Source organism: Colletotrichum tamarilloi (assembly GCF_030869305.1).
Source record: "Colletotrichum tamarilloi strain Tom-12 chromosome Unknown Scaffold_87.1, whole genome shotgun sequence".
Lineage (NCBI taxonomy): Eukaryota > Fungi > Ascomycota > Sordariomycetes > Glomerellales > Glomerellaceae > Colletotrichum > Colletotrichum tamarilloi.
In genome coordinates this window covers 39,645-54,754 of record NW_026849470.1, presented here as the reverse complement: position 1 = coordinate 54,754, position 15,110 = coordinate 39,645, and the positions used below count along the sequence as shown (strand labels likewise).

Below are 15,110 nucleotides of genomic sequence, written 5' to 3'. Positions count from 1 at the left end.
CTCAGATGAGGGCTAAGACTACACGGGCAGGTATGAAGAGGCGAAAGGATCAACGACAGGTATATTTTGCAGCCTGTCTCGGATCACGAAGCTGTGCCACAGCTATACAATCAAACTATCACGTACTAATTCGTTTTCAGATTTACGGATGCTGGGCTTGCACAACAAGTGCGAAGCGCCTAGTTCTTGAAAGGAAGGCAACCTGAATTGAATCTCGGCTGTCTTATCATTCTGCCGATTGAGTCCCATATAGGAAAGTGAGAACGTTGCCACGCTTACTTTCCATAGCTTGGCAGATCCTATAGGATTTTACTCTTACCCTTACATCCAGAACTGCAAGTCTCATAGGGTAATTGTCAGCCAGCCGTCGCTCCGCCAAGATGACTAGCGACTCTAGCAATTATCTCTGCTAATGTGGGAAGTAAGAATGTATTGCCGAGAATGTTATTCTCTGTCCAATGTTGTTAATGCCAGAGAGCTATAAAGACTACATGTTAGCATCCAGGAAGCCAGATTATAACTCGATCTCATCAATCACATTAGATCAACAATTTGAACATCTTCAAGTCTGACTGTATCACCGTCTTCAACTCACAAAACCTCCTTCAAGTCTCAAAATGCGTTTCTCCATCGTCACGCTCCTGACCGCCATCATGGCTGTGACCACTGCGGCAAGCTCTGTGGAAGCTGAGAAGCGACAGCTTTCGGCTGTAGGTGTGAGTTGACAACGCGTAATGGGTTGAGCTAACAGATCTCATTAGTGCGTTCAGCAATGCATGGATGATCTTGGCATTTATGACGGACATGCCATTTCCCAGTGCAGGAGAACCTGCGGTGAACGCCCTTGAGAGAAAACTGGGTGAGTGGCGATGATTTAAACCATTCCTCTTCAAAAAAATACCTCAAGACTTCTCTTTCGATAAGCCAACTACGATGTTCGGTCGCTTACTCCTTCCCGTCATATAGCACCGAGTCCGCTAGACTCCCGTGGGTCGCACAAAGTTCGGGTTCTATCATTATGCGTTCAAATCAGGTATCAGAGTAGTCCTTGGCCGGTTTCTTGAAGACGCGGCGATTCCAGTCGTTAGATTGCCTAAGGTAGAGAAAGTAGACGCGGATAGGTGCAAATATCGGCTGGACTTGTCAACATCTTTCTTTGTAGTCCTAACTAAGTACCAAAACCTTGTTCAGCGATACTTTCCCACTGCCTAGTTAAACAACTTCTTCATTTTGTCAAGATTGCTTGCCGCCATTGATAGAGCTCTCAAAGTTATCTCCTTGCTGCATGAACTGCACGGTCTATCTTGATTCCGAGTGTAAATCTCGTGCGATGTGGAAGACTCTCTGTCCGTTGTCTAACCGGCCTCTTTGACAACCAATGAGGAGAGCTCCAAAGGAAATTTGTGTTCTTGAGAAAAAGGGGTATGCACCAAAGTGCATATGCCATGCATGTGGCCATTTTCAGCAAGCCGCATGTACTGAACAAACCAAACTACATGTACCTACATGGCTGGTTTCCGGACCAACATGGGCTAATTATCGGGCCATCATTTAATACTTTGGGCATAGGTTGGTAAGTAATCCATCACCTGCATTATTGAACACTGTCTCCAGGCGATTAGTGGCCAGAAAGTCTCGACCATCAAAGACCAGATTTGTCGAGTCGTCGGCGTTCTAGAGGGGTGACCTAGCGCGTAGTCTTACCGATGCGGTATTCTCACCGTAGAGTCCATCGGGCCTTTTGCTTCTAGTCATTCCATATCTCTTGCATGATCATGCAGTGCTTGCTCGTGTTGTCTGTTCATTGGTGTTCTATGAAATTCCTAATATCTTCGCCGTCACGAATCAATAATGTTCCGCGAGAGTCTAATCACATGTAAGATATTTCACAGCCAACCGTTTCGGTTGTTTTGTCGAGAGCCAGGGACGTTGGACGCGCTAGTTCCCGTGAACATGGCCTAGACCCATGATATGATAACCACCATCCGGGTTTATTTGGTGGCAACCATGAAGGATCACCCGGTTTCTCGGGAGGTGGGGGCGGGGGCACGATGCAAGGGAGGCAACCAGGCCTGCCGAACCTTTTTGCCGGCCGGTATCAGGATCAAGTACTTATTCTCACTGTCCCCTCTTGGCACTCACCTTCCGTTATTGTCGTTTCTCGCCGTTTTTGAGTAAACATTTGTTTCCAAACAAGAAACATCTGTTACAGCATGTGAGTGCTGTTAGCTCACCCCCAAAGAATGAGACCTCGATTTTTCCAACCTGACCACGGCCAAGTAATGGTACTCAGATTCTCAAATCAGCAGCCCCATGCCCAACTCTCACTCCATGTAGATGCCCATAAAGCCTTTCCGCTTGTGACTTTGATTGAGACTCACACGCCCCGTGATCGGAAAGATCTGCCCGTCCACTGAACACGTGAGTGAATCAAGGCTAGCGTCAAGTACCGCGCGGGACGATCGAAATGAGGAGATTTCATGTCAGGATCTGCGTCTAGACCGGATGTCAGAGATCCACTGCATGCAGGTATCTTGGAACCCTTGCATAATGTCCCGCTGTGACAAAGCCTTAATTGTAACCTTACATGGTGGGCGTGCCTCACCGTTGGTTCACTCCAGAAGGGAGGCAAACATCCTGCTTAGAAGCTGAGTTATAATCACACGGCAAACACACATGTCTTGTCACCGCCCGTCGGCCGGCTCCCTCCTCATCGGGGGTCTGATCGGTTCCGCTTCGTTGGAAAACAAAAGTTCTGGTGAAGCTGGTCCAGATAGCCGCCGTTGCAGTCCCGGGCCGTTCACCTCCCTGATTGGATTTTAAGATTCACAAACATGGAAAGTGATGCTCCGCACCTGCCCGTTGGGTACTGGGTGTATTGGATGTCACGTTCTTATGGTCAAATGAACGCATTCCGCGGTTGCAACGGCAAACCGAAAGCAGCGAAGCATACGACGCTGCAAACTCCGTCGGCCGGAACTATGATGCGGAAGTAAAAAGCACCCGGTAAAACACCTTATTCTCCGATGATCGCATCAGGCTATTAAAGAATCGATGTGCCTCTTCGAAAGGTCAGGTCTTGGACAATAAGTTCTACTGCAGCATCATCCAGCCTTGATACAATCGTCTCACAAGATCAGTCCATTCATCTCAGATCCAATACCCACACCATGAAGACCTTCTCCATCGCCGTTGCCATGCTAGCGTCCCTAGTCGCTGCAGGGGACTTTAGCAAGAGTTGCACGGACGAACACGTCGACCCCGCAACCCAGGTTCTGACGGCGAACTGCAACGCCGGTGACGGCAAGGGCACGGTTAAGTCGACTTCCCTTGACCTCAACCAATGCTTCACCTACACGGGTACCAAGATCCAGGTACGCGGATTATACACACAATCATATGTGCTTTACGTTGCTGACTCTCCTGATGTAGTACAGCGGCAAAGGCCACTTGGGTGATTCCTGCAGCGACTGCTATGTCTACCGCATCGAGGACCCGGTCTACGGGCCGATTTTCGGCACCACCCGTGTTTGGCTGAGCTGCTCTTGCAACGGCTCCGAGAGTCAAATCGAACTTGGTAAACAGCCCTTCTTCTCCCCCTTGGGTCTCGGCAACCTGCTAACGATGTCGTCGCATCAGATACTACGCCCGTGTCCAACCAGTACGGAACTCTGAGCTGCACGTCATGATCTACGAGAATGAGAGAGGCCTCTATCAGTTACCGCTAAACACCTTGAAAGTGGTGGCGGCGAATCGTGTTGGAGGCTATGAATGATGTTTGACGAATCACAGAGCACGATTTGAACGACCGCCACTCTCCGCCGCTGCGCGGGCAAATGCGACGTGGCTGGATGGAAATCATGGACACTTTCTCAAAAGTTCATACCCTTCTTGTACATATTTAGTCCCTCTGCATACTCAGTAGCTACATTTCAATGTCTAGCATTCCGTTTCTTTCGTACACGGTACCAGGTACGATTCTTCCCCAGACTCTAAAACTCTGTCCCGGACGACTGTCAAATTTCGTAGAAATAGTATTGTGATTGAATACATCCGACCAGTGCTGTCGGACCATAGAGTCGACGACCACATCGAGTCATCCATCCTCACTGCAATCATGACGTGAAAGTTTCCATCTTGAACGAATCAAAACTCCTTTCCTTGCATCAACCCAAAACTCCACGCTTCCGTCAATGCCGTAATCTCAAAGCAAAGTCAAGGGACTCGGCGGTCCTGCTCGATCCCCCGAACCAGACAAAGACATGTTTGCCATCATTCTCGCAAGACTGGGTAGTGTCTCCCAGTTGTATTCCTCCTTCCACTGGTTGCCAGTCTTGGCCTGGATGACGAGATCATACAGATTGGCCAATTCCCGGCTGTCCCACATTCCCTCTCTCCGCTTCATGCCACGGAGAACATCGACGATCCTCCGTTCGAGGTCAACATTGTCGCAAAAGGCGCAGATGTATGAAAGCGAGGGAACAATGTCTGCCGCGAGAGCAAACATGGGCCTGGGAAGTCCTTCCCTGCTCGCCACAACCTCCTCAGCCATATCAACGAGCCCGTGCAATTCGGCCATATTGCCATTCTTCATGGCACACGGCCCTTCTTGGTCATTAAAAATCTCCCAGCTTTTACGAGAGAAGCGAAGGGCTTTGAGCTCGTTCAGGTCCGCCGGCTCCAGTACATCCGGTAGGTTCTCTTGCAACAAATCGAAGCGGCAACACCAAATGTCGAAAAGCCTTGTTGCCTCCTCCCACGCTGCCTTTTGCTGGTCCTGCACCTCTTGCGGAGGCTCCGGCGTATTGCAAGCCGAGGGGCCTGAGTGCCAGCAATTATCGGATTCGCAAAACCAGCTGTCTTCAAAGGCGTCTGAGAACGTCAACTCTACAAAGTGCAGCCGATGCCGGGCTTCGGATACGTTTTCGAACGGCGTGTTGCGCTCGTCTTCGGGTTCTGGCTGTGTGAAGTAAGATAGATCGGGGACGACCTCGTCTTCAATGAGCATGGAGGTGTCCATGCCGACGCATGTGAACATGGTTGTGATGTCGCACAACTGGTCAAAGTGTTTCTTGACCGTGTCTGCCAGCTGTCTATCGTAGGCCGACAGGGATGAGGGGTCGCGTTGATTAAGTATGGCTGCTTGGTGGAGTGACTCGAGGACTTTGGACCCAGCCCTCAGGTGCTGGATAGCCTTGTCGTATTGACCTCGCACAATCTCGTAACAAACAAATACTAGACAGCAGATGAGCGTGATTCGAATGTTGACAGGTGATGGATCAGCCATGATCTGTATCGTCTCTGAGACGGCCTTTCGGTAGTGCCTCACGGCTAGATCGTTGAACGCTAAGGCGGATTCGGAAGGTTGTTCGTCAAAGTATGGGTTCTCGAGAAATCCCCTGTGAGCCACGCCGAGCGCAATGATGGCATGCTTTACCGAGTCTGAGTAGTAGCTCAGTGGCAGGATGTAGTTGCTCCATAACTTGGCGAGAGGTGTGGCGGTTCCGAAATCCGGGACAGTACATCGGTTGACGTGGTGGAACATCAACCTCTCGAGGGTTGTACCGGAGACGTCCCAATCTACAGGAGGCGACAGCTGCATTACTGAGTTGATAGATCGCCGCCGAGATGGTGGAATCGAGCGGGTCGAGCATGATGATGCCGGGCTCGGCCGTTTGCTTGGGAGCGAGGTCGGATATCCATCGCACTTGTGTTTGTCCTTGCTACACCGCTTACAGAACGGCTTCGCTTCATCGCACTTTACATGTCGGGCTCTGAGAACCGAATATTGGTTAGCTGCTGGAGAACTAGAGTTGTCTACGTGGAGGATGAAGCAGCACAGTCGATAGTTGTAGGGCGAGGCGGAGAAGCCTTACTTGCTGTCAATGGGGTAGGTGGCGTCAGTTGAACCAGTCTTTAATAAACTACAGTGGCATCAGTGTTGTCACAAACCATGTTAGACATCCGGTCCTGACCTTTGATGCGCTCGCCCTAGTCCGCTTGGGTTTCTTGGGTGCGGGTACCACCGAGAAGACTCCCGTACCCGGGATCGAGGTATCCAATGACATGGTCGGCTTCGGTTGCGTAGTGTGCGTAATAGTATATGCGAGCGTATCTAGGCGCATAGGATTCACTGGTAAGAGGGCAAGGTAGCCACTGATAGGCCGTCGAATGCTGAATTCAGTACTCCGTACACCGTTGGGAGTGAGGCTCTCTCGGAAATCGGGTTGTGCGGGCGCAGGAACTAAGACAGGGGATACACTTGCCAAGATTGGCGCGTTCGGGCGGCGCCCACTATATAAAGCCAACGTGTCGAATACGGACGATCGCGACCCTCGGCCGCCGTATGCCCCTGGCTGGTCCCTGCGACGTCAGCCCCTTCGTCAGAATCGACATGCGTTTGGGCGCTAGGTTTAGTCTTTTACGACAGAGCCAATCACACAGACAAAACGTAAGTTTTTACCTCATGAAATATGGGGCTGGTGATGGTGAGGCAGTTTTAAAGACTCCAAATTGTCCAAATCAAGCCCACCGAGAAGAGAAAAACAGCTGCCTAGCCGGCGTGGACCACACGGCGACGCCGATAGATTGAGTAAAACGCTTCTTTCAGCCCTACGAGGCCGAGTATCAGTCTCGTCACGTTTCTCGGGGGTTCTCAAAAGAGTTTGACTAGCCGATGATGCCCCCCAACTCCTAGTTTCTTCCCCGTCTCCCCTGAGATGGACATACACTCTTGGCTCTCGCCCCGTGGTCCGTGGAGTCTGGAGATTCAAGTGGCCCAGTCTCAGATCTCTCTCGACAACCAACATCCCTGCCCAGGTCACATTTTCCAACGGCAAGTTGGACTCGGCATCGAGTGCCGGTCGTCTGTGCTACAATTCGGAATAACGGCGTAGGGCCGCCGCCAATTGTAGGTTAGTCTTCCCTCAAGCCTCCGAAGCTCCGTGGCTTCTAGCGCCGGGCCTTTAAATCTACAGGGAACTTAGGCCTGGAACATGTGAAACTCAAATTGGCTGCTGCCTAGAACACGAACGCTTGCAACGTAGTATCGTTGTTATTTCAAGTCTGTCTACAAACTAACGATTAGAGCTTGTAGATTGACGTTTCCTACCATTAAGCCTGGCTAGAGAGATAGCTAAAGTCGTCGGACAACGATCCCCTTGGCTGTCAACTCTATTTTTGTCTTTGGGAGTCACCTCTTAACGTAAGTTCTACTAGTGAATCTTCCCATCATATCACATTGTGAACTAAATGCCGAAGACTTGCACCTGTTGAATGCACAAATTGGTGACTGCCCTTGGAGTGAATCAGGGGCTTCGCGCTCGCGTTCCACTGGCATCAATGTCTCCAGCTCTTGGCCCCAAAACTTACCATACTTGGACAATCTATCTAGGATCATTAACATGCTTACCCACACTGGGTCCCCAAGACCCGTCCTGTGCCACGCTAGTTACCAACGCCGGCAGCGTCTCAACTTGACTAAACTTGGCTACGCGTCATGAGGATTTCCAAGGCATATTCTGCCCAGTTCCCGATGAGCTACGATGCGCGTTTGATGTCACTGGCCGAAACGTTTCTAGCACTAGGAACTTAACGATGCGCTAAAGCAGATGCTGGATAGCCAGTCATTTGGTTGGCATACTGCCAATAGCCGATGCGTGACGCGCTTAGGAATGTTCTGGCTTGAAGTCATTGATTGGCCGTCACATTAGGCAGGCCATGAACTTTTGTAGCTCGGGGTGAAGGTAAGTTTGCACACACGAGATCACCAAAAATGACACAATGTATCGCCGGATCGGTTGTGGCCACGCGTACAACATGCAATGCTGAAATTTGACTCGACGATGTACGAGATGTCATCCGATCTGATAGACTGCGCCATGGAAAGAGGTCTTTTCCACGGCTTTAATTCAGGTAGAGCTTTGTATTTTGAGACACGAGCTCAAGGGGGTGCTTCCCCAGCCAAGTCTAAGCTCGGCCGTGTCAGTGTCGATCTGCAAGATTCGTCTAGGGGCCAGAAACAAGCTCTGAAGCAGACGTGCCCGATAACATGGGATGACATGGTGACACCAGCTCTCACTGGAAGGTGGACGTCCGCGCCGCGACGAGTCTCACTGACAGCTGTAGCTTGCATGAGACACCAGGCGGTGTTCATCAGACCAAGCCCCGAGAACAGCCTCAATCAACTGAAGTAGGTCCCTTTGCTTTGATTTCACCAGATGATTCATTCGTCGATGCATGTTACTACTAAATGATAGCAGCGAATATGGATTATGCGAATAGGGACCTTGTACAAGTATTGGAAGCTTGGGCCTCTCGGCACCAGTAGATATACTGAAGAGGGATACGGATACCACAAGTACGAATATAGTAATGGCAATCGGTACAGAGCAATATGGGGAACATCCCCCGAGTTCCGCGGAGATAACCTCCAATTGGCAATAGCTTCAATATCCTGAGACTATCAACGGCGCCCCCCGCATAAGACATGCAAGTCTGTCAAGGGTCCCTCATGAAACATAAACATCCATGGGGCTTAAGCAACACAGGGGGAGGCTTGGGCTCGGAGGCCTCGACCCACCCGAAAAAAAGTCCGTCCTAGAGTTCTGGTCTGACCCATGCAACTCAGGTAAGGCGTTCTTCGAATCTTATCGTAGGAATCACATCGACAGATTTACTGCTGAATAATGTTCCGTCAAGGAATGTTGTAAAGAATTGTTGATCCAATGGCAATGAAGATCCCTTATGGCCTACGTGTCTGTGCCAGCCCTGGTAAGCAGATTAATCATCTGTCGGTCGGTGCTACTCGGTCTTTTCCACACGAATCGGTCTTTTCCGTAACGGTTTGCATATAGAAATGTACCCTACCACGGTAAGCGTGTCCGAGGGGCGCGGGTCTACGTTGTGAGTGGTGTGACTGGTCTGCGGGTATCGAGGTGCACCTGGACACGGTGGTGGGTAGATGGGGCTCCAAATCGAGTCGACCATCTTAACTATGTGCATTCACCAGTTGAGGGAAATTGCGAGCTGAGACAAACCGTGAGAATCTCCTGTTCTTTCGAGGTCCGAGTGCACTTTACCTTCTTGGTTGGTTGTGGTCCTTATGGTACGCTAGTATTAAGCGTAAATCTACTCAGCCCAGTATGACAGTTGCTGCCTTGGCATCGGCGCAAAGTCTTTTTGTTACCGTTTTCGACATGGGAATAGTTGACTCCGAGTGAAAGTTGTCAACTTGCTAGAGAGCTGTTAAGGAGCGACCTTACCTTATCAGGAGACGATCGATCTATCATTGATGCAAACCGCGACAGATGGGGTGGCCTCTCCTTGGAAACGGATAGAAACGACGCAATGCATCGAATCCCTCGCACCCTCCAGCATCAGAGATGCAAAGAGTGCGCGTGCCAAAGGGCCAAGCCAAAGGTTTGACAAATACCTGAAACCTCAAAATCGACTCGCGATAGCCGTCGATCTTGCAACCAGTTTCGAGTGCTGAAGAGCTAACATCTTACGTACCTCAGCAATGCGTTTCTTCTACACAAGCCTGGGCTTCGAAGGACTGTCACAATTGCATGATGGAAATTGACCCCTCACGAGACTCCACGCCGACGGACAGACATACTAGCGCTTCTCGGATCAAAACCGAGTCCCAGTCACCAAAGTCGGAAAACTCTGTCAGCTGAGAGACGCTGAACAACCTGACGGATTTATCGATCGAGCCTAGATTGGATCAGCCTCGAGGAACACTGCGAGTTCTTCATGCCACTTTGCTCGTCACTCGACAGCCCATCCCGATCCAACTCTACGCTTCTACAGTGCCGCCATGTTCGACGCGGCTCTGCTGCGAGACCCAAACCTGCCGACTACCTAACAGTTCAGCACCATGAGAAATCGTCTTGAGACAGTTGTCGACCACACGCTTCTATTTTGAGAGGCAGAATCTCGCCTGTACGCGGTTGCTTGGGTTCTAAAGCTGCCAGACCCTACGAGAAACACCAAGTCCGACTGTGAATTGGTTCCAGCTACGTGGCGTCTAAGGATCGTCTCTTCGACATCATCGGGTCTATCATCTGTGGATCAAAAGGCACGGTATACGACCAGCAACGGAGACTGCTTCGACGACACTCTCGACTTACCTTTTTCACCTGAAGGACTATACAGCTCGTTCCAGATATCGGACCTCCGAGCCAATCCTCCAGTCTACACTCAACAAGATAGGAGAGCAAAGATCCAGTCACCAACACCCCATCTCTCACAACAACCTCAAAGACCCTTAATCAACGCTCCAACCTCCTCCCTCGAACCCTCAGGCCTCGTAACCCAACACTCCGCCCAGAACCACCCGTCCCCCTCCAACCCCCTCTCATCAAGCCCCTTCCGCCTAACATCCTCAACCGCAGCCATCTGCTCCTCCATCGAACTAAACCTCCTCTGCCGAAAAACCCTCCCCTCAACCTTCTCCGTCACAAGCCCAAACTCCGTCCTCAACCTCTCCGCGACCTCATCAAACGAGAAGACGCGCAGCACAAACGTCACCATCCACAACTGCGAGGGAGACGACGGCGAAGATGCCCTCGCTGCGGCGGCGATGCGGGTGAAGGTTGAGGCGCCAACGTAGCCTACCCCGCCTGTACACACCACAAGCTTTACATCGTGGAGTGCTTGGCGGAGGTCCGGTGAGGGGTCGTGGGTTTCGAGGTTCTCTGTGAAGCCGGCTGCGTGGAGGCCTGTTTTTAGGGAATACGATATCGCTTCGGGTGCGACGTCTAAGCCGATTACCTCCACTTCGTTTTTCGAATCTTGCTCGCGCCGCAATCTACGTCCCGCGAAGAACCGCTCGTCGGCCTCTATCTGCTCCCGAGAGCAGAGTTTCGGGGTGGAGGCGTAGTGTTCCGCCAACGCGTTCATATCGATGTCGTGGCGGAGGAGGGCGGCGTTGATCCCGTACGAAGAGCACACATCCAGGACCTTGACTTTGTTTGCTGTGGTCACGGTACCATCGCTGTTGGAGGTTGGGGATGGGTCCCTCGCGGAGATATGCTGGAGAATGCGGCTCACAAAGGGAAGTGCCTGCTGTGGGATTTGGTATTGGAGCGGCGTCAAAGCCGCGAAGTAAGCGCGGGGATCGGACTGGTTGTAGATTGATTTGAAGTCGGCTTTACGAGTGTTGTTGAACCGCTCGGGCTGCTCTTCGATCGTCATCTTGTCGTTGGGTTGCGAATGCGGAATATATGAACCATGAAGAATGATACTAGGAGGTATGGACCGTAGCTTGCCCTCTGGTTTTCATAGATGCTCGGTAGCAACCGAGGAAGTCTTGGCCAAGATATACCTCTTTCAATTGACATATTTCTTCGAATCAGGACATACTACATCTCCTACGCAAGGAAGTCAGGTACAGCGACACAAAGAAAAGAGCCAAGATCAGCGACGAAAGGCACCGGCCAACGAATTCCCTCAATCTCCTCATTGACATGTGCTAAAATCAAGTTTTCCGCGGGACCTGCATACGCGTGGGCTGTCTCTCACTCATATCTGTTGAACCGAACATCACCGTCCCATCAGGATCTCGGTCTGCAAGGCCGGGGCCTGCCTACCAACCATCACAGCTCGATCAAGCCCACTTCTGCGGCGCGGGCCGCGAGGAAGTGAGCCCGCTTGCCTCGCTTCTACTAACAGCCGTTCCTCTGTCGATGCAGTCAACGAAAAAGTCACTTCATGCATTAGCGGCGGGGCCAATCTGCACGACGAATGAGTCGTCAATGGTCATCCGTGAATCTTTGCTACTTTGCGTATCTCGATGAAGGGCCGCATCATGTAGGCTGCCCTACCCTCATGCCGCCATGCGTGAGGCGGACGCGAGGCAACTGAGCGAACTTGTAACCGAGCTGCAGCAATTGGCATCAGGGTGTAGTATGGGGACTTTCGTGAAGGGAGGCGGGGTCCGGCTACCAGTGGCCGGTTTGAACATATTTCTGGGAAATCTGCTTTCTAAGACATCACTCAAAATTTTGCAAAGTATCGTCTAGTTCTCAGAACAATTATGGTTGTATTAGATCATTACTATATCATACTATGCGCTCGTAAGACTAAGCCGTTACGTCTAGTACTTTCCCGTGATTTGGATCTGAGGGGTCTTGTAGACATCCCAGTTGTCCGCGTGTGTGGGGTTTCCGAAAGGTCGGAGAGCGGCAAAGCGCAGGGTGTAGTTACCAGGCGCAATCTGTGTGCCGTTTCCCAGCTTGCCGAACCACCAGTGCTCGTGGTAGGTCGCGCCAGCGTTGCGGTAGATGTCGGTGATGGGGTAGGTGAAGGTATCGTTGGGGTCATACTGGGCGGGGTCAAAGGTCTGGATTTCGCCAGAGCCGACCCACGATGCGGCCGAGCCAATATAACCGTTCTGGCCCTCAACGGGAGGGTAGACCCACTGGCGCTCAGTCCAGCCAGCCTCGTAGATGTCCCAGCGTGTCTGGCGGGTTCCCCAAAGGAGCTTCTGGAAGATCCTAGGGAAGTCCTGAGCCTCAATGCTGAGGTCAAAGGAGTAGGACGCCTTCTGGCTGATGGGGATATCGTCCACAGTGGAGACAGATTGAGGCCAGCCAGCCTCGTGGACACCGCCGAGGGTGTTGCGGAGATCGGCACCGACACCGGCATAGGGAACTGAGACTTGCTCGCCATTGCTGCCCTGGATGACGACCTTGCCTCCGTAGAGAGGCAGGCCGGTCGCGTTCCAGCCGAGATTATCGGGGTTGTTGAAGTTGACAGACACAGTCTTGGTCTCGCCAGCCTTCAGGGTGAAGTCACGGGGAAGGCTGATATCCGGAGTATACGTCTTGGGGGCAAGCTGGGCAAAGGTCTTGACGCGCTTTGTTCCAGGAAGGCTGGAGGTGGCAGGAATCCAGGCGAGGGCATCCACACCAGCGCCGGGCTGAACGGAGAACTTGTAGGTAACATCCGACTTGCCGTTGTTGGTGACGGTAACGTCGTGGTAACGGCTGAAGTAGCGGGTGTCGTTGAGCTGGATCTTCTCAAATTCGAGCTGAGTGTCGTAGTTGAGAATCTTCCAAGCGTCAATCTGACCGTTACCAACCTGAGCCGGGGGCGCGCTGTAGCCGTAGTCCGTAGCAGTTCCATCGGACCAAGGCAGAGCGTACCCACTGGAGATGATGCGACGGGACAGAGCACGGGCGAAACCCTTGCCCTGGACGCTGCGACCACCTTTCTCAGAGATATAGAGCGCAGCGACACCAGCCACGTAAGGGCAGGCCATGCTCGTGCCCGACAGGATGGAGTAGGTTCCGTCGAGGTAGGTAGAGAAGATGTTACCACCAGGGGCGGAAATGTCAGGCTTCAGCTGGTTGTCGTACAGCAGACCCCAGCTGGTGAAGATGTTGGGGCGGTTTCCAGCCGGGTAGTCGAGAGCAATGGGGATCTCGGGGTTGACCGAGAAGTCAGCAGTGACGGTGATGTTGGCCTTGATGGCGTTGATGAAGGCAGCACCGGAGTCGGCAGTGATCATGGCGATCTGGCTGTCGGTGTTGCTGGTGCTGGGAGTCGTCATGGGCGATGCGTTGTTGTAAATGAGGATGTACTTTGCGCCCAGGGCAGCGAGGTTCTCTTGCTTGACCTGGAACGTGCAAGTTCCTCTACGAACCAAGGGGATTTTGCCTGTCAAGTCGGGACTGCCCGCCGGGTAGGGCGTGCAGCCATCGGCGGTGGCACTCGTATCGGTGTTGAGGGCGACAATCGGCCAGTCGACGATGGTGTTGGGGAAGTAGGTTCCCGCAGGAAGGTATCCGACGCGAACAGTCTCGCTGCCGCCGTAGGTAGCTTCGAAGGGGATGGCCGGGAAGACCTCTGTCTCAACGGAAGCCACAGCAATGACATTCTTGCCGGACGATCCAGAGCTACCGTAGAAAGGGCCGCTGGCACCGCTGTTTCCAGCGGAAATCGTGACGACGATACCCTCATCAACCAAACGGGAAGCAACTTCGGCCCAGGCGTTGTTAGACCAACCGTTGGAGCCACCGATACTGGCAGTGATGATATCGACGCCGTCGTCGTAGGCGGCAAGGAATGACTCAATGAGTGTAGCCGTGTCGGTAGACGCCGCGTTGGAGAAGACCTTGTAGGCATGAAGGGTGGCCTCGGGGGCAACACCGACCCACGAGTCAGTCTTGCCAGCGACGATACCAGCAACGTGGGTACCGTGGCCGCGGGTGTCGAGAGGATCTTCATCGGGCGCCTTGGGACCGCTGGCCGGGTATGAACCATCACCAACAAAGTCGTAGCCATCGGCAACCTTGAAACCGGGGCCAAAACCGCCACCCAGCTATTATGTTGTAAGTGTATGTTCGCATTCACGATGGGTGCAGCTCCAACTTACAGCAGGGTGCTTGTACCAGATACCGGTATCAACAACACCAACCTTGACACCCTTACCAAAGATGCCCTGGGCGTGAAGCTTGGCTACACCAGTGGCATTATGTGTCGAGTATGTGGGAGCATCCTCAGGCGCAGCGGCCTTGGGTTCTGTCGGCGCAAGCTTGATCTGCTCGTTGACCCAGACGTTGACGACGTCGGGGAGCTCCTGCAGGGTGTCGAGAGTGAAGGTGTCAGTCTCGATGCTGGCACCGGAGAAGACATTGCTGGCGAACTCCTTGACGACGGTGATGCCGTCTGTGGAGGCGACATTTTGACGACGAACGCGAGCGCTGGAACCCTAGAGTAAGAAAGACGGTGAGTGTCAGCTGGGGACTACAACCTTTGGGAAGGCTTTCTTCGGGCAGCAGCCACGCGCAGCGGGCACTCACAGGAGCGTATTCGATGATGAAGCTCTTGGCGATGAAGGTGGGAGTCTCCTTCTCGTCACCGGCTTCTTGGCGAGGGCCGAGGGCCGCAACGCCTCCAAGGTGGAGAGCGAGGGCGAAGGCGGAAACAGTGGCCGAGATGCGCATCTTGCCAGGTGCTGGGTCTTGCCTTGGTATGAACGAGGGTGAGAGAGCGCAAAGCTACCGAAGGAAACCATGTCAAGATGGCATCGCGGCGGCGGCGTGGTTTAAGTAGTCCTTATCTCACGCTTCTCGCTGACGAACAGATGCCCGTAAGGTGGC

At 52.6% G+C, this 15,110-nt stretch overlaps 5 protein-coding genes across 5 annotated transcripts; 2 read left to right on the top strand and 3 right to left on the bottom strand.

Moving 5' to 3' along the window:
- Positions 1-617: 617 nt before the first annotated feature.
- On the top strand, positions 618-848 carry CTAM01_13038 (uncharacterized protein; the record flags this gene model as incomplete). Its single annotated transcript, XM_060529043.1, has 2 exons — positions 618-710; positions 762-848. 2 exons carry the CDS (start codon positions 618-620, stop codon positions 846-848), a joined length of 180 nt encoding a protein of 59 aa, XP_060376364.1.
- Positions 849-3,170: 2,322 nt separating this feature from the next.
- On the top strand, positions 3,171-3,689 carry CTAM01_13037 (CVNH domain-containing protein; the record flags this gene model as incomplete). Its single annotated transcript, XM_060529042.1, has 3 exons — positions 3,171-3,374; positions 3,433-3,577; positions 3,640-3,689. 3 exons carry the CDS (start codon positions 3,171-3,173, stop codon positions 3,687-3,689), a joined length of 399 nt encoding a protein of 132 aa, XP_060376363.1.
- Positions 3,690-4,204: 515 nt separating this feature from the next.
- CTAM01_13036 (C6 zinc finger domain-containing protein) lies at positions 4,205-6,125 on the bottom strand (the record flags this gene model as incomplete). The annotated part of the gene is made up of 2 exons (XM_060529041.1): positions 4,205-5,807; positions 5,929-6,125. The coding sequence occupies 2 exons, from the start codon at positions 6,123-6,125 to the stop codon at positions 4,205-4,207; spliced, it is 1,800 nt and encodes a 599-aa protein (XP_060376362.1).
- A 4,135-nt stretch (positions 6,126-10,260) lies between these two features.
- CTAM01_13035 (uncharacterized protein) lies at positions 10,261-11,199 on the bottom strand (the record flags this gene model as incomplete). Its single annotated transcript, XM_060529040.1, has 1 exon — positions 10,261-11,199. One exon carries the CDS (start codon positions 11,197-11,199, stop codon positions 10,261-10,263), a length of 939 nt encoding a protein of 312 aa, XP_060376361.1.
- A 901-nt stretch (positions 11,200-12,100) lies between these two features.
- On the bottom strand, positions 12,101-14,954 carry CTAM01_13034 (subtilase; the record flags this gene model as incomplete). Its single annotated transcript, XM_060529039.1, has 3 exons — positions 12,101-14,329; positions 14,384-14,719; positions 14,811-14,954. 3 exons carry the CDS (start codon positions 14,952-14,954, stop codon positions 12,101-12,103), a joined length of 2,709 nt encoding a protein of 902 aa, XP_060376360.1.
- Between the last annotated feature and the right edge of the window lie 156 nt (positions 14,955-15,110).